Source organism: Mus musculus, chromosome 2, assembly GCF_000001635.26.
Source record: "Mus musculus strain C57BL/6J chromosome 2, GRCm38.p6 C57BL/6J".
Lineage (NCBI taxonomy): Eukaryota > Metazoa > Chordata > Mammalia > Rodentia > Muridae > Mus > Mus musculus.
In genome coordinates, this window is record NC_000068.7 from 172973194 (window position 1) to 172994484 (window position 21291).

Below are 21291 nucleotides of genomic sequence, written 5' to 3' on the forward strand. Positions count from 1 at the left end.
AGACACATATATTCATACATATGTACATAAATACGTAGATGATATCATAGATGAATGATAAAAAACTGATTAAAAGTTGGTGGTATGGATGATAGAAGACAGGTAGATATTAGATAAATGATAGATGATACATAAATGATAGAAATGATTATCAGTAGATGACAGATAATATAAATGATCAATAGATGACAGCTAGATGATCAATACATGATAAATAAATGATAGACAGATGAAAGGTGATAACAGAAATAGATGATCAATACATGATAGATAAATGATAGACAGATGATAGGTTGATGACAAATAGATGATCAATACATGATAGGTAGATAGACAGTAGATAGATAGATAGATAGATGGACAGACAGATAGTAGACAGATGATACACAGACAAATGATAGAGCAACCAAAGAGAGGGAGAGAGATACATCAGGAGCTGAAAGGGTATGTGTTCTAGTTTCTTTGAAATATGTTCTTTTCTTGAGTGGGAGGAGCAATGAGCAAAGCCTGCAACCTAATACTTGTGTGACCTTGTCACTTTTTGGTACCACTACATTGCAGTGAAGGTAAGACAGATTTGGAACCAGCGCTGGGAAGAGATGGCTGCCTTGGCAACCCCAGGTTGGAAGTAGATTCCTTTCAAGGCAGGGCAAGCTATGAACAGGGACCAGCATCCAGCAGACACTAGCCACATGTCTCTCATGGTAGCTTGGGGAGGGGCCAATCACATCTGGATTTTGCATAACACTGAACCAGAGTCAAAAAGATCACTGTGACCTCAGGCTTGGTGCCATTTACCTGTGACCAGAGTGAGAACCTGTGGCCTGGGATGAACCTTCCTCAGGTCAGAGTGCAGATGTTGCTGGGGCCCTTGTCTGGACACAGAACAGGAGGCTCAGTCTGACAGGCACCATGCACACTGATTGATTGCATGTGATGTGGGGGGTGCGGGGGGTGGGGTGTACAGTTGCAGATTCATGGATAAGAAGAGAAAGAAACAAATCAGGGAGTGTTCATCTCCTGCCCTGAGTCACAAGACTCAAGAGCCCTTGGGAGCCTGTGACTCCAGGCTGCCTGATGGAGGAGACTGTCAGTCTTGACTGCTGCCTCCAGAAGGCTCCGGGGAGCCTGGTGGTGACTTCATTAGCATCTAGCTCTTTGCTCCAGAGGGAGTCCACCGTGCAACGTCCAAGTTGAAGCTAGCCAAGGACATCTGCAAAGAGAGCAAGGGAGGAATTGAAAAGCAAACAGAGCCAGCAGTTCATCTGAGCAGGTGGTGTGATGAGATCAGAGGAGACCGCGGGGGTGGGGGGGGGGTGTCCTCCTCAGAGTTCCTCCCCAGGTTACCTCCTATCCCCGTCCCTGGCTGATCAGATGAAAAGATTTCCAAAGAGGATGGAAACACATATGTGATCTGTAGCTCTCAGGACCGAGGTCTCGTGGGCTGCCACCGATCATGGCTCAGAAGCAGAAGACAGGCCAGACACACAAGAAGCTCAGGGAGTTAGCTGATGTAAACTCTCCCCGTGACAGTGACCTGGAACGCCACTCACAGACCTCCCTGTCCATTTACCGTGCCCTGAGACCCAAGACGCCTCAGCTGCCAGAGTCAAGCCTGTCTCTTGCCTCCAAGCAGCTGAGTACGTGGCTTGCTTGGCCCGCTCCAAAAGCAAATCCTTCCCAACCGGAAGGAGCATCCTAATTCAATTAGTGAAGACACTGAGCCAGGGCTTGGCTCTCCCTGCCTTCCTGGCAGCATAGCTTCTATGAGCAAAACACCAAGGGGCAGTAAGGGCCCAAAGGCCACTCAGCTCCAGGGGGCTGGGTCTGTGGTTCCAACACAATACCTTGTTCCCAGGTAAAAGATTGCCACTGGGGCTCCTGTGTGTGTGTGTGTGTGTGTGTGTGTGTGTGTGTGTGTGTGTTGGGGGGGGAGGGGTCCCCATCCCTAGAGCATGGAAAAGCTTTGATATTTTAGAAACAGGTCCAGATTCAGGTCTCAGCTCCCCTTCGTCCTTGCTACAGATTCTCGGGTCTATTCCTCAGCTCCCCAAACCTCAGCTTCCCAGTGGGTGAGATGAAGGTTATGAAAGACCGGCCTCAGACACCCTTCCAAGTCTGACATGGGACAGGAGTCCTGGGAAGGACTCCAAGTGACCACAATCTGGGAGTAGCAGTCCCCGTGCTGTAGGGTGTCTGTGTCCCAGCAAGACCCTGGCTAGCATCTGTCAACATCCACAGGTACAGTTTGGAGAGACGTGTGAAGGACTCTGTAAATACCGTTACCTTGAACCCTCATAGCAAATCTACAACACAGGCTTCTCCTCATTGCATCATGCAGACTCCAGGTAGCTCTGTGTGTGTGTGTGTGTGTGTGTGTGTGTGTGTATGTGTGTGTATATGTGTGTGTGTATGTGTGTGTATGTGTGTGTATGTGTGTGTGTGTATGTGTGTGTGTGCATGTATTAAAGGACAGCCTGGCTGTCCTCTCTGTCACAGAGAGATGTCTCTGTAGCTGGATTGTACACCTAGGTCTCTCTAGGCCTGCAAGGGCCTCCTTGAATCTTATGAGATTCACCCATCCTTGGCATCATGGAATCCTGATTGTCAACTTGACAGAATCAACAGTCACCCCAGGAGACAAATCCTGGGTGGATCTGTGAGGGCATTTCCAGAAAGGTCTGAGAGGAAAGACTTTCCCCCATAGTGGGTGGCACCTCCCACAGTTGCTCAAGATATAATGAGACCCCAGGAAAGAAAGGGGAGGAACTCACAGGACCCCGGCCTTCCATGGGGTTTATATGCAGCTACTGGCTGACTGCGTTGAGGGGAGAGACATTTTCTTTGGCGGTGCAGGGAAAAGAACTCCTTAAATAATTCTTCCGAAGCTTACTGAGTCACACAAAGACAAGACATAAAAGTAGGTGAGATCTAGTTGGGAGAAGGAGGCGTGGATTAGCAGGGGGTGGGAGTAGAACAAAGAAGGTTCTGGGGCTAGGGTATGGCTATGGTCGAAGTAGACTACGCATATACATGAAATACCATAATGAAACCCACATAATGTATACTGATGAGAACATGGAGCTAGGTGTGTCTGACTCACTAAAGGAGGGGCTGCTTGCCCCCTCCTCTCTCTCTCTCTCTCTTGCTCTCTTGCTCCTACTCCTTACCCTCTCTCTCCCCATTCCCTTGCCCATGCTCTCTCCACATGCTCATGATCAGCCTCTTCTCTCCTCCCCTCCCCTCCCTCAACTCCCCTCCCCATGCCCTGAAAAGCCATACAACGGATATAGTATAGAATAGAGTTCATGTAGAGCACGGGGAGGGGAGTTGTTAGGGGAGTAAAGATAAGGCAGAGAGAGAGAGAGAGAGAGAGAGAGAGAGAGAGAGAGAGAGAGAGAGAGAGAGAGAGGAGAGACTGATGGGGAGCATGTGGAGAGATGGGGGAGGGGAACGGGGAGAGAAGGGACAGAGAGGGAAGAGAGGAAGAGAGGAAGAGGTAAGAGATGGGGGAGGGGGCGAGCTTCTTTTATACTGAGTCAGGCACAGCTGGCTGTTGCCAGGTAACTGTGGGGTGAAGCCTAGAACAACAGCAAACAGGAAGCACTCTTATGACTGTCCACTTGACAAGCTCTAGATCCTCTGGGAGACAGACCTCTGACCACGCTTATGGGGATTTATCTTCAAAACATAGTTATTCACTTCCTTTTTAAAAAAAATTTTATATGCATGAGTGTTTTGACTACATATTTGTCTGTGCACAACGTGGGTGCCTGATGCTCACAGGGGCCGGAAGAGGGCACTGGACTCCCTAGGACAGGAGTTATAGATGGTTTCGAGCTCCAGTGGGCAGTTGTTTTGATTAAGTTCATTGGTTTGGGAAGATCCATTCTAATTGGGCAGGACCATTCTCTGGGCAGGAGATCCTGAAGTGTATAAAATGCATTCATGGAGCCGAGCCTACACCCACCCATTCATCCCTGTTTCCTGATTGTGGGTGACCCACGACCAGCTACTTCCTGCCAGATAAAACAAGCCCTTTCTCCCTCAAGTTGCTTTTGTGGAGGTGTTTTCATTGTAGCAACAGAAAAAGAAACTAAGACCTTCATCCTGACAAAGTCTAGGGAAATGCTCAGAGGGCCAGGGGATGAAAAGGTCTCAGCCGGGGAAGCCAGACAGCTTCTCTTCGCCAGCAGTGCTGGCTGAGGCTTGCTTGGAGCCCACTGTGTTTTTCTGGTCCTGTCTCCCATCGTGGGGCTGGAGCTGCCTTTGAAGTGCAGGTGCTGTAAACAGCTGCTGCGGGCACACCGCAATGCTCACACAGCACAGCAATGCTTCCTTGCTCCTCTACTCCTCTCGGAACAGAACGAGGCAGGATGCCTGCAGGGCAGAGGCAGATGCAGCTGCTGGCAGAACGCTCCCTCCCCCCACCTTTGTCACGGAGGTGGGAACCCCCGCCAGGCACCCAAACCCTGAGTCTCTCTCAAAGGATCTGCAGGTTTAGGCATCTTTGTTCATCTGCAGGCTCCTCCCTAGCCCTCCAGCCACCTCAGAACTTTTCAAAAGTCCCAGAGGAGGAGAGAGGCCTCTGGTGGAGTCTGTAGACCTGCGATTCAGGTCTGTCTCCAAGGGACATAAAAGGGGAGCCGTGTGTGAAACTCAGAAGAAAGCTGTGATGTCACCTTGCCCTCCCTCTTCAAGTCCTTCTGAAGCTTGCCTGTTGTGTGGCTGTCCTCCGGAGGAAAACTAAAACCAAAACCAAACCAACCAACCAAACAAACAAAAAGGCCACCACTCAGGACAAAGGGCTAGTTCCGCCAGGAAGAACCCTGCAAAATGCCAGCCCACCCTGAGCCAGACCCCTGGAGGCCCCTGGGTTCCCCAGGATCTGACATGAACCTGGCATCAAAGCCTCCCTCTTGGAGAACCGGCTCGCATGCTCAGCCTCGCATGCAGCTCTCAACCTTTCTGAGCCCAGACTCTCCATCCAGAAAATGAGGGTGAGTTTTCCCTACTCATTTCAAGTGTACCTATCTCCTGGTACACTTACCTGAGGTTCGCCCGTTTGTGTTCAGTTGCTGCATCTCCTTGGGCTGAGGGCTTCCTGAGGACAGAGACCTAGCTCCCTCATCCCTCTGGTAACCAGCACTGCATAGCACATGAGAGGCAACAGGAAGGAGTGTGATAATGATAAAGAAAGGCTCTTCACACAGGTCTCACACACACACACACACACACACACACACACACACACACACACACACACACACGCAGTGTTGGCTTTTAGCCTAGGCTCCACTCCATAGTTACTTGGCAATAGCCAGCTGGGCCTGACTCATTATAAAAGGGGTTGCTTGCCCCCTCCTCTCTCTCTCTCTCTCTCTCTTGCTCTCCTGTCCTTGCTCTCTTCCCCTCTTCCCCCTCTTTCCCCATTTCCCTCCCCCCTTCCTCCCCCCCATGTGCTCATAGCCAGCCTCTACTCCTCTATCCCCACCCCCCCTTTCTCTCAACTCCCTTCCCCATCCATGCCCTAAATAAACTCTATTCTATACTACAGAATAGTATAGGGAAGTGTGGCTGGTCCCTCAGAGGGAAGGGATGCCTCAGCATGGGCATGCAGAGAGGAGGCTGTTATTTCTGCCACTAGACTATTAGAAATAAAAACTATCAACTGGGGCCTGTGGTCAGGTGGCTCTCACGGGATCAGTCCCAGCATCTCTCATACACCTTGATTCAAGCCACTTTGGTCCAGTCAGTTTTTTACCTCATCCCAGTCTCTCTTTGTTAAGGATACGGTTCTAAGAGTCAAGGCTCCTCTAGGACTTCAGAAATCCCACCTTCTGCTCTAGAAGGCTCAGAGAGAATAAAGCGAGACATGTCTTACCGTAGGTCTGCAAGGAGAGGAAGTGATATTCACGCTATTAAGGCTTAGGATGGAAATACTATTTTCAGATAAGCAACAACTTTTTATATATTTTTAAAAATTCACTTTTTTTAAAAAAATATTTTTATGTGTGAGTACCACATGCATGCAGGAACCCACAGAGGCCAGAGGGCATGAGGTCCCATGGAAGTGTAGTTTTAGGCAGATATGAGTTGCCTGGCGGGGGTCCTAAGAAATGAATGAACCTAGGCTCTCTACAAGTGCATTAAAATTCTTAACGCCGAGCTTTCCCCAACGACAATCTTCTTAATAAAAGCAAATCCCAAACATGTTTTGGACAGTAAAAAGCCTTTAATCCCGGCACACAGGAGGAGGCAGGTGGAGAGGACCTGGTACAGAGGCAGGAAGCCAAACCAGGCAGAAATGTTTCCCTTCTCCCATACCTATCCCCAGGTCCATGACCGTCCTAGTGAAAAGTTGTAATTATTACCTCCCCAAATGACCCCCCAAAAGAGCTTTGCAAGTATTATTTCCCCTAAGTTATCAGACCAAGAAAACCTCGACCCCAGAGATCTGCATCTGAGAGCTTCATGTCCTCCCTGAAGGGTAGTGTGTGTGTGTGTGTGTGTGTGTGTGTGTGTGTGTGTGTGTGTGTGTGTGTGTGTGTGTTGGGGGGGCGCCTCAGAGGCCCCTGCGCCTGCGCACTCTGCTCCGCGGGCTGTCCCGCGGTCAGTGGTGCAGTGCGCATGCGCGTGGCTAGAGCGCGGAAAGGTTCGCAGGGGCAGGAGGCCTCAGAGCGGCTCCGCATCCGCCATTATGGCGTTCGCGCCTATGGGGCCCGAGGCCTCGTTCTTCGACGCCCTGGATCGGCACAGGGCTTCCCTGTTGGCCATGGTGAAGAGAGGCGCAGGGGAGACCCCTGCCGGGGCCACCCGCGTGGCCTCTAGGTACAGCAGCTCGGCAGGGCCATGGAAAGCCCGGGAAGGTTCCTCGTGGCGCCGAGGTGGCCTCCGTGGGGAGAGCGTCGGAGGCCACGTCCGAGCCCCGAAGTCGGTGCTCCCTAGTGCTCCCTGGTGGTGACCGGGACCCTGTACACACCAGATGTTTTCTAGAATGTTCCAGGCGCCCCGCTCTGGCTTAGTTCCTAGGTTTATCAGTGTCCTTTATAGTCAGAGAGCTTGAGACTTGCTTTGGATTTATGGGGCTTTGTCTTGTTTTGTTTTGTTTGTTTTTGTTTTTGTTTTAAATGAAAGCTGGGCTTTAATTTCAGCACCGGGAGGCTGAGGCAGGCAGGTTTCTGAGTTTGAAATCAGTAGTTCCAGAATAGCCAGGGCTGTTAGACAGAGAAACCCCATGTTGAAAAAAAATTGTGTGTGTGTGTGTGTGTGTGTGTGTGTGTGTGTAAAATAGGTTTGGGAGTGAGGGATAGAAGAGGAAAGAGAAAGTGAAAAGCGTTTACTCTCTGAACTACCACTAATTAATTTCTCAGAACTAACAAGGACATCATCACATTTTAAGTAATTTATAATAAGACTTTTTTTTTTTTAACCTGAAGGGAACAGATGAACATATTGTAAGTAATTTCTTCACAACCAACTACAGAGACTCTCCTACGGTTCACCTGACTATATCTTGACCTTCAGTATTTGTCTCAGCCTATTCCAAACTTTGAAAAAAATTGTGTTAGAAAATAGTAAATGTTTTAAAATCCATTTTCTGATCTATCCCCCCCCCCACATACACACAGTAGAAACGTTGAGAATTGTGTGGTTGTTAAAACTCAACATTTTGCCCATCTTCTTTGTTTAGCTTGGCTTTCCTCCTTAGGCAATGTGCCAATGTTGCTTAAAATGATTGAGATATATATTTTTTTTAAACTGATGGTTTGTGAAATTAACAGCCAGCTGGAGAAAGCTGGGTTCAGTCTTGATATTTTGTGGTAAAGAGGCATGATTTTTTTGTGGCCAAGTGAACTATTTAGTACAAAATTCATTTTTTTTTCTTTTCTTGTAGTGATTAATTTTTTTCCTTTTGAATCATTACAATTTAAGATGGTTAATTTTTAGTCATGATATCAATTTTAGGGCAATGTGCTATAAGAAAGTATGTATGTGTGTGAGAGCGAGCGCGCTTGCTCACTTGCAGGAGCGTATATGTGTGTTAATGTTTCTGCATTGAATTCTTGGGAAGGAAGTTCAAAGCTAGTCTTACATCATCCTCAGTTAAAACATTTTTACAGTAGTATTTCAAGCCAAGTCTGTATTGAAGTTCAGCGACATTGAAGTAAGTTAATGTGAGCAAATAAAAAATGTATTTGTAAGTTATATTAGCTCGTCATTAATGCAAAAGGGTTCTTTGAAAGAGGAATTTACAGGTAAATCTAATTTTTTGTAAGTAAGCGCTATGAGAACAGTTGTTGGAATCCATGCCAAGGTAAGAATTTGGTAAGAGAGATGGTTACTGACATGTGTTTGCAAGGCTTAAAGAGACAAACAGAAGCGAGGAGGGGTGGTCCACATCTGCAATCCCACCATCCAGGAAAGCAAGGGAGGATTGTGGGTTTGAGGCCATTCTGAACTTCATGGTGAGTTCCAGGTTAGCCTTTGCTACCTTGTGAGACCTTGTCTCCAAAAGCAAGACAAAACAAAACAACAAAAATATGATGAAATAAAGAAATTGTGCCAGGTGGTAGATGTCCATGCCTTTAATTCCAGCACTTGGGAAAGAGAGGCAGGCAGATCTCTTGAGTTTGAGGCCAGCCTGGTCTACAGAATGAGTTCCAGGACATCTAGGGCTCCACAGAGAAATCCTGTTGGGGTGGGGATTGGGAGGTTGTCTTTGTATTGATCTGGGAGATGTTACATGGTATAAAATTAGATCTTACTGTGTTTATTGTTTCAGTTCTGAGGTTCTTACAGCTATAGAAAATATTATCCAAGACATAATCAAAAGCTTGGCAAGAAATGAAGTGCCTGCCTTCACAATAGACAACAGATCGAGCTGGGAAAACATAATGTGGGCATTTTGCAATTTTATTTCTCTGTTTTAAAAAGATGTGTGTTCGTGCTCCTGCGTGTGTGTGTGTGTGTGTGTATGTGTGTGTGTGTGTGTGTGTGTGTCTGAAAGTGCATGTGCCTGTGAGTCTCCACGGAAGAGGATGTCAGATTGCCTGGAGCTGGAATTACAGACTCTTAGGAAGCCACCTGATATTGAATACTGGGAACTGAGCTGAAACTCAGTCCTATATAAGAGCAGCAAGCACTCTTAGCCCAGCCAGCTCTCCAGCCCCTGAAGTCTCATTTATTTGAGACAGAGTCTCACTATACTCCCTAGCTGGCCTGGAACTCACAATGTAGACCAGGCTGGCCTCAAATCTCCCTGCTGGGATTAAAAACATGTGCCACCAGGCCTGGCCCCTGAAGTATTTATTTATTTATTTATTTATTTATTTATTTATTTAATATGTGTACACTGTAGCTATCTTCAGACACACCAGAAGAAGGCATCAGTTGTGAGCCACCATGTGGTTACTGGGAATTGAACTCAGGACCTCTGGAAGAGCAGTCAGTGCTCTTAACCACTGAGCCATCTTTCCAGCCCTGAAGTTTTCTTTTAAAATTCAGTACCTATGTTGTTATTTCAATTTGTTTGAATTAGAGCTACAGTCACGTGTTATTACTTTCATCCTCTTCACTTGCCCCGTAAAAAATTAGCAGGTTTACAAAATCCGTGCTCCACAGGATTGCTATATAAACTAGACAGTGTGAAAGATAAGGCAAAGACAAGCAGGTTAGCAACTAGAGCTGCTCTGAGGGAGGGCAAGGTTCAAAGTCTGTTGGCCCTAGTTCAAAGCAGCCAGTGCTCTCAGCACTAGGGAGACACTCTGGGTGTAGTTGTCTTCCAGTCTGCAAAGGCAAGCCATTGCTCAGGCAGCTGCTATTGGTGTCGACATGCAGACCACAGTGCAAGCATTCTGAACTCAGCACAGGCTCAGCCCGGATCCCTGTCCTAGCGCTGCTCGCTCGCTCTGGGAGCTTTATCCACATTCTCCAGTCTAGTGATAAAGGATTGGCCTTTCTAGCCTGTATCGCCTTCTCTACCGAAGGACAGATGGTTCTCAGCCTTTGTCAAAGTTACAGAAATAGAGGAATAGGGTGAAGAGATCCTTTGTAAGTATTATTTTAAAGCATAAGCTCTATACTTGGAAAATGTCTTGTGAAAAATGGCTTTCACACAGCTTCCAAGCAGCTGCCATGTGCCTGGTGCCTTCTGCCACCTTTAGGAGAACCTGGGAGGTTCAGTTTAACAAATTAATGTCAGTAGTTCACACAGTGTCACTTGGTGGGTAAATTGAAAAAAATTTGTTTTTCAAAAATTATTAAGTTGAGCCAACTAATTAACTGAGAATGAGTAATGGCAAAATGATTAAAATACATAATGGTAAAGTATGTGTAAGTACTTAATATACACTATTAACCAAGAACTATACGCACAGGCCACACTGAAGCATGTTTAGGACAGTTAACCCTTAGCTAGTCACTAGTAACTACCTGCAGCGATTTAAACCTTCCCGTGTCCCTAAGCTCCAGTGCCCACACACGGAAGCAATGTGGGAGGCGGCTTAGTGGCTGAAGCGCTGGCTGTGTGTGGGGGAGCAGATGTGTTAGGCATGTGCCTGTAATCCCAGGGCTGGGGAGGTGGCCACAGGCAGGCCCTGCCGCTTGCAGATCACCCAGTCTACATTAACCGGTGAGCCCCGGGACAAGGAGACAGAGATTGTCTAATGAAACAAGATGGGTGGTACCTACAGAATGTTTCTCAAGGCCAGCCTCTGTCCTCTGCGCATGTGTACATGATATGCAGCCGGTCTAGTGTGTGTTTGCTATTCAGGAGTTAAGTCCTTCTCATTTTGATCCTTTGTTTTGAACAAAACTGCAGGTTTGATGATTCTGTCGGCCTTCGGATGATACCTCAGTGTACCACAAGAAAAATCAGAAGCGATTCACCAAAATCAGTTAAGAAATTCGGTAAGTTACTCTGATGGCGTTGAGTGAGCAAGAACACAGTGGTCAAGCTCTAGTTATCTCTAGAGCTTAGCTCTCTTTCTAGTTGGATAGCTTCACATGTTCTTTAGTAGGTAGCCTGACCTTAAAATAAATTTCTAGAGCTTTCATTGTCAGTAATATCGGGAACACGCTGCATTCAACGTAAGCACGCTGTTCTAGGTCGTGTTTAGGGGCATTACTCTGGCTGGCTACCAGAAAGCACTTACTCTTACCCGAGTTGTTAGAAGATTGTGCTTTCTCTAGGCTTTCTCGTTTAGAAAGATGATTGTTAAAGTATACCAAACAGGGCTGGTGAGATGGCTCAGTGGGTAAGAGCACCCGACTGCTCTTCCGAAGGTCCGGAGTTCAAATCCCAGCAACCACATGGTGGCTCACAACCATCTGTAACAAGATCTGACGCCCTCTTCTGGAGTGTCTGAAGACAGCTACAGTGTACTTACATATAATAAATAAATAAATCTTTAAAAAAAAAAAGTATACCAGACAATGGAGACAATCCCAGAACTTGAGCGGGAGGCAGAGGCAGACAGATCTTTGTGAGTTGGAGGTGAGCCTAGTCTACAAATCAAGGTTCAGGACAGTGGAGAAACCCTGTCTCAAAAACAAAACCAAAAACCAACAATCATTTTTGATAACATTATCTTTCAAATTGGTAAAGAGAGAGAGAGAGAGAGAGAGAGAGAGAGAGAGAGAGAGAAGTGAATTGCTTCTTATGTCTTATTTTCCAGCTCTGATTCTGAAAGTATTGTCCATGATTTATAAATTAATACAGAGCGACACTTATGCAACCAAGAGGTAAATATATTATTCTGACAAATTCATCTTCAAAAAATGCAATGAAGTGGGGGATTTAGTTAAATTAACTTTTTTACTTTTAAATTTAATGTGTATGGGTGTTTTGCCTGCATGCCTGCCTGTGCACCACGTGTATTGCTGGTATCTGAAGGAGCCAGAAGATGGTGTCAGTTCCCCTGGAACAAGAGTTACAGATATTTGTGAGCTACTATCTGGGAACTGGGAATTGAACCCAGGTCCTGTGGAAGAGCCCCCAGTGCTCTTAACCACTGAGCCATCCCTCCAGTACCCATTACCTTTTAAAACATGCTGTGAACAGGCCACGAAGCTGGGAGCCCGGGCACTACGCTGCTTCCCTTGTGCGGTGTGTTTCCTGCGGTATGTGTTCTCTGCCGTGGTCTGTGTTTGTCACCGTCCAGGAGCAATGCTCATTCTGTGTTGACCTTGCATCTGCATAGAGACATATACTACACTGACAGCCAGCTCTTTGGGAACCAGGCTGCGGTGGACAGCGCCATCGATGACATTTCCTGTATGCTGAAAGTGCCCAGGAGGAGTCTGCACGTGGTGAGCCACTCCAAGTACAAAACCCTGCCACAAAACGAAAAGGGAGCCACCTTTTCGTCCCAGAGCAAAGTCTCACAGAGGTAGAGGGGTCTGCCAGAGCCACACAGTGAAATCCTGACTGGGGAACAAATGTCTCTGCCCTTTTTTACATCGTTTGATACTAGTTTTTCTCAACATAACCTTAATCTGTTTCCAGTGTGTTCCTCTGGTTGAATAAACCGAAGCAGGGACCTTATCAAATGTTTTTATTTCCTAAATACCCTTACATGTTTTCTCCTTCATCTCTACCTAGATTCTGGTCTAAGCTAAAATACAAGTATCTTAACAGGTGAGCAGGAGGGCAGCCTTTGAGCAACAAATATATTGTGGGATGTTTCCAAATATATTATTTTTTCCAGCTATCTACTTCCAAGGGATTGATTGCTGGCAACTTGAGATACATGGAGGAAGATGGTACCAGAGTCCAGTGTACCTGTAGTGCCACGGTGAGCATCCTCCAATCTCACCTGCTTAGAGACTCACAGCCCTTCCATTTTGAATTGGCTTTCATTCCTTGTTTTTGTGTGTATAATTTATTTTAAGGCTAAAAAAATTTATTACTGTGTGCATATGAGCATGATGTGTGTGTGTGTGCTCACAGGTGCATGTGTGCCACTGCACAAGTGTGGAAGTCAGAGGTCAGAGAACCACTTTCAAAAACAGTTCCTTCCTTCCACTATGCACTCCTGGGATCAAACTCGGGTCATGTGTGGCAAGTACTGTCACCCACTGCACCAGCACTGGAGCCCAGAGGCTTTAAAATAAAGCCACCAGATGAAGGAACCGTGTGTGCTTTGGGGAAGGCCCACAGTAAGCACACTGTTGTCTTATGCTAACTGTCGTATTGGAGTAGACAGACCCACGCGCTTTTAAAACGTGCTGTTATTTTCATGTAGCTGTGGCACAGGTGGCCTTTTTGGAATGGCTGTTTACATAATCAGTGTGCTTCTGAAGTGAACGCTGCTCCGTCAGGACAGGGCATAGCAGTGCTGCTGAAGGCCTGCATCAGGACACTCTCTTCCATGTTGTGTGCTTAAACCACAGATGTGCAAAGCTTCCACAACCGTCTCTGTTTGGGAAGCCACAGGGCTGTGTCTGCTCCCCTAGGAGCTGGTGTTCTCCTCCCTGAGCAGCGGTCTCTAGACTACCCATCAAAGAAAAGGGAAAGCATAGGATTTTGGGGGTGAATCATAAAATGCAGCTACACCGACTTTTATTTAACTTACAAACTATGTTTTTTAATTCAGGCTACTGCTGTGCCGACTAACATTCAAGGAATGCAGCGTATCCTTTACTCCTGAAACTGTTTAAACTGTTGTTCCTTCAGTAAGCTCTGCCCTCCTGCTGTGTAACAAGCAAGTTAGGCTGTGGAGACAACCGGCCACAGTTCCCTTGCTAGGGCTCCCAAGAGCTCACTGTGGAATAAGCCAGGCCCTGGTACACCTGGGTGGATATAGATGTTGGAGGGTAAATGAAAGCCTTTTCCCGAGAGCAGGCTCAGAGTCGAGGCATACAGTGCTGTAATGTAGCGGGTGACTACGCTGGCGTGCTGTGGCAGTAGTTTCTCAGCCTTAACACTGCAGATCTGATCACAGATGCGAAGTTTCTGTTAATAGTCGAGAAGGATGCAACATTTCAGCGGCTCCTGGACGACAACTTCTGCAGCAGGATGTCCCCGTGCATCATGGTTACGGTAGGGTTACCTTACTTTACCACTGCGGTGCCTGGAAAGTGGGTTCCAATAACGTGTGTGCATCATGCCCCTGTCCAATACATGGTGCACTATCTAGCACCACGGGGCAGAAGTGTCCACAGGGCTTACTTCAATGTCCTCAAACCCAGCTCAGGTTCAGACTATGGTCTCCATTCTTAAACACCAGGAGTTTTCCAAAACGGTTTGTTTTCATGCTCCTTTGTGCCCTGCCTCCCCACCCCAAAATTCCTCATGTGGGTTTATCCGGGGCTTGGGTAGCTCACAGTGCCCCTGCCTGCTGTTCTTCACATGGGCTTCTGTCCCAGGCGACTCCCTGGGTCAGTCCAAAGGAGCTTGCTCTTTGCAAACATCCATGTGCAGTAGTGGAGACCATAGTGGAGCTTCAGGAAGGCTCTGCCAAAGGCAGTATTTCAGCCAGAGACAGCTAGCCCAGAAACACAGCAGGTAGGAAGACAGAGACAGAAAAAGGCCTTTCTGGGTTCCCTTACATAAGGGCTTTCATCCATTCAAGGGGTCCCACTCTTCTGTTCTCGACTCCAAAGCCCTGTCTCCTGAACACACATTGAAGGGTAGAGTTCTAACATGAGTTTGGAGGGACAAATGTTGGTCCACTGTGGGCAATTGGCCTCCTATGGTATGTGATGTGGTGATGGGGTTGTGAGCCTGAGTAAGCACGGGAGGGAAGAAAGTTTGGGGAGCAGCATGTGGAGGCTGCAGAGTGAGAGAGTAGACCAGGCTCCCCTCTTCAGTGATCTCTTCCCAGCCTTTCTTTACCGAGCTGTAGAAAGCCTATTCCTTGGAGAAGACAGCTATCTACAGTGCTCTAGCTTGTTAGACTGAGCAGGAGCGCAGCCTCAGTGGAGCAAGGAGCAGGTCTGTGAGGAGGCGTCAGGCAGCTGGGGAGCCTTGCAAGGCTTGTCCTGTCCCGTAGCATCCTGACTCGGAGCAAACAGATTGGCTCACAGGAGGCTCTGCACAGGATGGCTTATGTGGCCTCCTGTGGGTCAGGTAGCAGAAATGAGAGTCAGATAGCTTCTTGGGAGGTTTGGACTAGTCTCCTGTGAGGATGCAAGCTGATGACTGAGCGGGAGGACTGCAAGGAGGAGAGCGACTGCTGGCTGTGAGGAGGTGTCTCTGTGGCACTCACTGTAGTGTCACCACAGGGCCACAGGAGGACACAGGCGCTCAGCTCTTCATAGGAGAAGTTCCGAGTGTGATTTTTGACATGGGGTGCCTTGGGGTAATGGCAGGAAATCTTAGTGGCCTCCTAGCTGAAAGAGTCAAGTGACAATATAGAAGATAGAAGACTGGCCAGCGTCTGTCCATCTTTCCTCTCCTCCAGTGGGTCGGCAGGCCTTAACCTGCTGAGCACCTCACTGGCCGTCCCTTTGCCATCAGTGAACACTTCAGTGAGCACCTTTAAGTGTGTGGGTCCTTTTCTACTCCTGTTTCTGAAGAAATGTTCCCCTGGGATGGGGTCCTCCGGCAGGCACACCCCAAGCAGAGGTGTGAACCTGTGGCCCTTTCCTGCTGTACATTCCCTCACTATCAGCACTAGGCTCCCCCATCTGGAAATCAACATGGGGTCCCACTTGGAGTGTTGATGAAATATGGGCAGAATGGACCCAGTTCCTCTTTTGGGGTCACAATGTCTGATTGTGTCTACTTTCAGGGAAAGGGCGTTCCAGATCTGAACACGAGGCTCTTGGTAAAGAAGCTGTGGGACACCTTTCATATTCCTGTTTTCACACTGGTCGATGCAGATCCCTACGGTAATCCTTCCTGGACATCTGGGACAATAGTCATGACTGTGCCCTGCCATGAATGTGCTTTTCTGCCCTTAGAGCATTTGCATAGTACACTGTGTGGGCCAGGGGAAGCTCAGTGGTCTCACACTTGCCTGGCATGCATGACGTCCTAGGTTCAATGTAAGAGACTAGTAATCCTATAGTCAATTTAAATAATGTGATGTTTAACATGTGAAAAGGAGAACATAATTTTTTCATTGGTAATGTCTAAAGAAGTAAAAGTTTAGATGTTAGATGAACTTTGAGAGTGTAGATTCTATAGCTGTGATCTGAGTCTAATCGTAAAGCTCACTCTCAACAGGCATCGAGATAATGTGCATCTATAAGTACGGATCCATGGTGAGTACAGAAAAGCGCGTCTGCTCTCCTGTCTCCACACACACTGTGCATTCACTGGGTGGCTTACTTACAGGCCTGGTAAGGCAGGGCTTTCCAGAATGTCCTAGGGAGATGGTGATCTCTTCGAGAGCCAGTCTGTGCCTCAGTGGTGTGAGCCCCGCTCTCAGCATCAGCAGCAACCTCACAGATGAGATGAGGTGTGTGCAAGAGGTACGGTCATCCTGCCTACACTCCTAAAGAGCACAGTGCAGCTACAATGAGAGACGAGAAAACACCATCAAGTCCTCACTGAAGCCTACAGTGACCAAATTCAGCATGTCTTGAAAACCTGTAGAGCTACAAATCCTGGTTCCCTCCAAAGTGGCTGAGCCTGAATCTGTAAATAAGCCTGTAGCTCAGCCAGGTTCAGAGCAGAGGGTGGCAGAGCAGGAGGAAGGAAGGAGTGCAGGCCAGAGAGACTACGAGAGGGATGGTCCAGAGCACCTCACCCTCCGACACAGCTCTGCTCTTTATTTCAGTCCATGTCTTTTGAAGCTCACAATCTCACTATCCCAACAATCAGATGGCTTGGTCTCCTCCCTTCTGATATCCAGAGGTAAGATGGTGCTGAAGTCACTTGCTGTCTGTAGTCATGAGTTACATTCCTTGGCGTCTCTGTGATCTGAACAGTTAATAAAAGTCCAGGCATGGTGAAACAGAGAGGCCCCGTGTCAAAGAAACAAAACAAAACGGCTTAAGGAACTCAGTTAATTTTACTTTCAGCTTCAGTTATTTTTACACTTTCCACAAGGGATTATGGTTAAATCCCTTGTACAAGTTTCTCGTGTGCAAAAGAATAATGCACGGAGAGACGTGGCAACACACTTGTCATCCTGTGCGCAGGGGACTTAGGGTCAGAGTTTGAGAACGTCCAGCGCTCACAGTTGAGAGTCTTCTGAGTCAGGGCAGGCCTGGGTGGCTGGGGATTTTCAGCCAACAGCCATGACCTTTCCCCAGAAACCTCAAGGTCCTCAACTGTTTCTTTGTCATCTGGGTTTTGCACACAACATGATGTGATCACTGTTTTGAACCAATAAATATATTTTTTCCTGTGACCTCCTGGAAACAGTTTCTACTCCTGAATTTCAGCTTTTCCTATACCAGCATTTGTTCAGGCCATTCCTCACAGCTACTCTGGGAGGCTGTAGATGATAGGGAGATCAAAGGGCCCTCCACTGGTTGCCTGAATCTTTATGAAGTCTGAGGATTCTCAGAGACTTGGTGGGTCTAAGTGTGTGTGCATTTTTTGAGGCTTTCCCTGACTTCAATAGATTTGTTGATTTGTTCTCCCCAAAGAGTGAGCCACCTGGCCATCACCATGGGGTAGCACTGCTTTTCAAATACTTAAAAAAAATTATTATTCAATGATGTGCAAGTACTGGGGGGCATGAACATGGGAGTGCAGGTACTGTGCCGGAAGCCTTGGAACCCGTGAAGCTAGAGTTACATGCGGTTATGAGCTACTAAGACAGATGCTAAAATCAAACGTGGGTCCTCTGTAAGAGTAGTGTATACTCTTGACCACTGAGGCAGCCCATCTCTCCAGACCCTCAAGCACCTTCTTCTTTCCCTTTAGAAGAACCTGAGCGTGTGTGAGAGATTTGCTGAGGCAGTGGGCTGTCTTTGTAGATGCTTATTTCCCAAACATGAGGACCAAAAAGTTACAGAGTAAGCGGGAAGGAAGTGTTCTCTTTGGAGTTTTAAATGCTCCCATTAAAGAGAAGCAGAGTTTCGACCAATGCAGTGTATTTATCATGGTGATGATCTCTGGGAGCGGCCTCTTTGCATGAAGGCACTTTCAAACAGATTTGCAACATGGAACCCAGTGGCTTTTAAGGCAGAGGTCTTGAAGGAACTCCAGTGGTGGCTCATACCCCCCACCCTCACCCAGTGCCCTCAGAGACCCTCCAGATGGATCCATGATCAAAGGGAAGAGGCTTCAAGGAGCAGCACTAGGCTCCCTTCAGTCATCCAGACAGGAACTGTCACTGGCAAATGCTGGTCACAATGGGGACACCGAGGAAGGCTTAAATTAGAGCTTACCTGGAAACCTCAGACTTCAAACGCAGATAACATCTGTCACAAGTCCAGATATCTCTGCTGTTTTCAGACTTCAGCAAGATAAGTGTGCATCCTGTATAAGAAAATAGATATGTGTCCTCGATGCCGAGACCTGAGTGTTTACCGGCTGCCACTTCCTGACTTTGAGTCTCTGAGTGCCAGCCACCGGCCACTTCTGCCGGAGCTCATGGATGCAGGAACAGAAAGCTCCCGTTTGCCCATGCTGACTGGCTTGGCTCGATGTGTCTGACATCAGTGCTTCATCCAATAGCCAGTAGCTGCCTATCTGTAGTCATCTCTTGAGGGGGAAGAGGGGGAAGGAACCACATCTGTTGCTATGACAACGCAAACCTCTACTTTGGACTTGGAAGACGCCCTGGCCTTTGTCACAGAGCCCCAGATGTTGGGCTTAAGTGGGGGGCGATGGACTGATTTCCTCACTTTTCTTAGTTTGTTGATGTGACATCATAAATGCAGGCAAAATGGAGATGTTACAGGAACATCTTGTTTTTACTGATCATTCCGATCCATTTTTTCCAGGTTAAATATACCTAAGGATAGTTTGATCCCACTGACAAAGCATGACCAGATGAAGCTGGACAGCATCCTGAAGAGGCCTTACATTACCTACCAGCCCCTCTGGAAAAAAGAGGTAGATGGTGTGTTTTTATAAAACTCTGTTTTCACTGTCATGGTGGCTGTTCCCAGGATACCTTCAGCACATCCATGGACTGCGTTTCAGTTTTCATCACTGTTAGTGATCTTTAATTGATGTGCTGAGTTAGTGTACAAAATAAGAGGTTTTATTATGACATTCATGCATATATACCATGATACTTGCTCATCAGCCCACCCCACCCCTGCAGGTCCATTCCTCTCCCAGCCAGCTCCCCTCTGCTTTCACACACACCTACATGTTAGGCTAGAGTCCACGTGGAAAAGACGACATGCAGCACTTTGTCTTTCCCTCCCCCACTGCCAGTTCTGTCCCCCCAGTCCCTTCCCCCAACCATGAGAACCTTTCTCCCGACGTAACACCTCCTCCGTGTTCATGTCCTACATGAGTATACTTAAGTCTGGACTCAACACATGGCAGAGAGCATGCACTACCTGTCCTTCGGAGTCTGACTTATTTTCTTGAAATTCTATGTCTCCAACAACTGGTCCAGCATTGTTTGGCAATGATAGTGTTTTGGAGTCACATCCCATGAATAGCTCTGACAGAGGAGGCCAGCAGGATGAAGATGTCTGTCTGTGCTCCTTCACAATTGTATCACTTTATCAGTGATGGCAAGATGACATCACAGTTTATGGGATTAAAAAAGAAAAACTGTGAAGGTCTTAAAACAAAAGCACTGTGGTCTTGAGGCCATAGCTTACCTCTTGGTCAGTAGGCACTCTAGATGCCCTAGTGAGTCTCAAGACTGTCGAGCCTGAGGCCTGACGCATGCTGGTAACGCTGTGCTACCTTCTGGCAGCTGGAGATGATGGCAGACTCTAAGATGAAGGCAGAGATCCAAGCCTTGACCTTGCTGTCGTCAGACTACCTGTCCAGAGTGTACTTACCCAACAAGCTGAGGTTTGGAGGATGGATCTAAAATCACAGCAGGGAACGTGGACCACCAGGCTTTCTGTTGGCCTGCTTGAATTACAAACACTGGGTGAAGGAGTATCTAGTCTTAGGTATGCAATGGTAAAAGTAATTTTACATTAACATATTTTTGTCAAAGCAAACTTCATAGTGCTCTAAAAGGTTTGATCTTCTGTAAAGACAGATTCTTATTCTATGTTCTACAGTGATTACAAAATTATTTAATTTAAAATTTTTATTAGAAAAACTGTTACATATTCTAAAAGTCTATAAAAATATTTACTTCTTGCAACATAGCTAGTGTAGCATGAAGTGTCTCACTAGCAACAAAGAAAAACAGCAAGCGAACCTTGAGAGGTTGCGAAGGAATCACAAGGTATTTTCCTCTAGTACTTTCTTTTGCCTCATGGTATAGGTGCCTTGCCCTGTTAATGTACCTGTGAAACTAGTAAAGCTTGTTATAAACAAATAGTCACACTGGTGAGTGTCCCACGTCTTCTTCTGCTCCGTTCAGTGTGGTTCTCCACTTATAACACTGTCCCAGAACCCACCATACAACTCGGCTCACCTGTCCTGAGCGCTGAGATTTACTGCAAGCAGGCTTCTCTTACAGCACACCGTGCTCCCCGCTCCTCCACCTCCACTATGATCCTGTCAGACAAGAACCTCTATGGTCTCCGTGCATCCCCACAGGAACAGAAGCTTCCACTGTCGCAAGCCTGCACACTTCCAAAAGAGGGGGTGCTGCTGAGTGTGTAAGGCTCTGCAGCAGCCGATAGAACAGGATCCATCCTGCCCGTGCGACTGAGCTGCCACTGTGTACACGTGCTCTCATTCCACTCTCAGGACCGACTCTAGCTTGGAGGTGCTACTTACCCAAGGCCACTGTAGCATAGGAGAGAATGATGCCATCCACCTCAGTGGACAAATGACAGAACATGCAGGGGCTACAGAGAAACGGAGAAGGCAGCCCTGTTCAGAGTGTAGAGTTCCAAGACATCAGCAGCAGAGAATTCAACACAGACCTAGTATACATAGACCCAGTACACACAGACCTAGTATACGTAGATCCAGCATGCACAGACCCAGTATACACAGACCTAGTATACATAGACCCAGTACACACAGACCCAGTACATGTAGACCCAGTATGCACAGACCAGTACACCAGGTACATGTAGACCTGGTACATGTAGACCCAGTACATCTAGACCCAGTACACACAGACCCAATACACATAGACCCAGTATGCACAGACCAGTACACCAGGTACATGTAGACCTGGTACATGTAGACCCAGCACACAGAGACCCAATGCGAATCACATGGAAGGTATCCATCTAGACAAATGCTGACTTGCCTCATCGTGTAAGTTAAGTACGTTATTC

The 21291-nt window shown here is 47.3% G+C and overlaps 1 protein-coding gene and 1 long non-coding RNA gene across 11 annotated transcripts; one reads left to right on the forward strand and one right to left on the reverse strand.

Moving 5' to 3' along the window:
* Nucleotides 1–353: 353 nt before the first annotated feature.
* Nucleotides 354–5927, reverse strand: Gm52538. The gene is made up of 3 exons (XR_003953974.1): nt 5885–5927; nt 5051–5148; nt 354–1213 (listed from the first exon to the last, which is right to left on the reverse strand). It is a non-coding gene; the product is annotated as a predicted gene, 52538 (long non-coding RNA).
* On the forward strand, nt 4186–20383 carry Spo11 (SPO11 meiotic protein covalently bound to DSB). Of its 10 annotated transcripts, none has more exons than XM_006499618.4 (13): nt 6575–6831; nt 8786–8899; nt 10823–10911; nt 11679–11745; nt 12204–12312; nt 12711–12797; nt 13599–13635; nt 13947–14044; nt 15738–15837; nt 16175–16422; nt 16731–16807; nt 18853–18964; nt 19791–20383. In XM_006499618.4, the coding sequence occupies exons 1-13, from the start codon at nt 6701–6703 to the stop codon at nt 19908–19910; spliced, it is 1389 nt and encodes a 462-aa protein (XP_006499681.1). In that variant the 5' UTR covers nt 6575–6700; the 3' UTR covers nt 19911–20383. The 10 variants fall into 10 exon arrangements, with proteins under 10 accessions (XP_006499683.1, XP_006499681.1, XP_006499680.1 ...); XM_006499617.4 differs by having other exon boundaries at nt 6578–6831; nt 13935–14044; NM_012046.2 differs by having other exon boundaries at nt 6649–6831; nt 13935–14044; nt 16175–16212.
* The last annotated feature ends 908 nt before the right edge of the window (nt 20384–21291 follow it).

Excerpts from the sequence above, each read along its gene's own strand:
- Spo11 (XM_006499617.4), top strand. The coding sequence starts at position 6,701 with ATGGCGTTCGCGCCTATGGGGCCCGAGGCCTCGTTCTTCGACGCCCTG. Across the intron at positions 8,900-10,822 it reads TCGAGCTGGGAAAACATAAT|GTTTGATGATTCTGTCGGCC; the intron begins GTGGGCATTTTG and ends ACAAAACTGCAG. Across the intron at positions 14,045-15,737 it reads CCCCGTGCATCATGGTTACG|GGAAAGGGCGTTCCAGATCT; the intron begins GTAGGGTTACCT and ends GTCTACTTTCAG.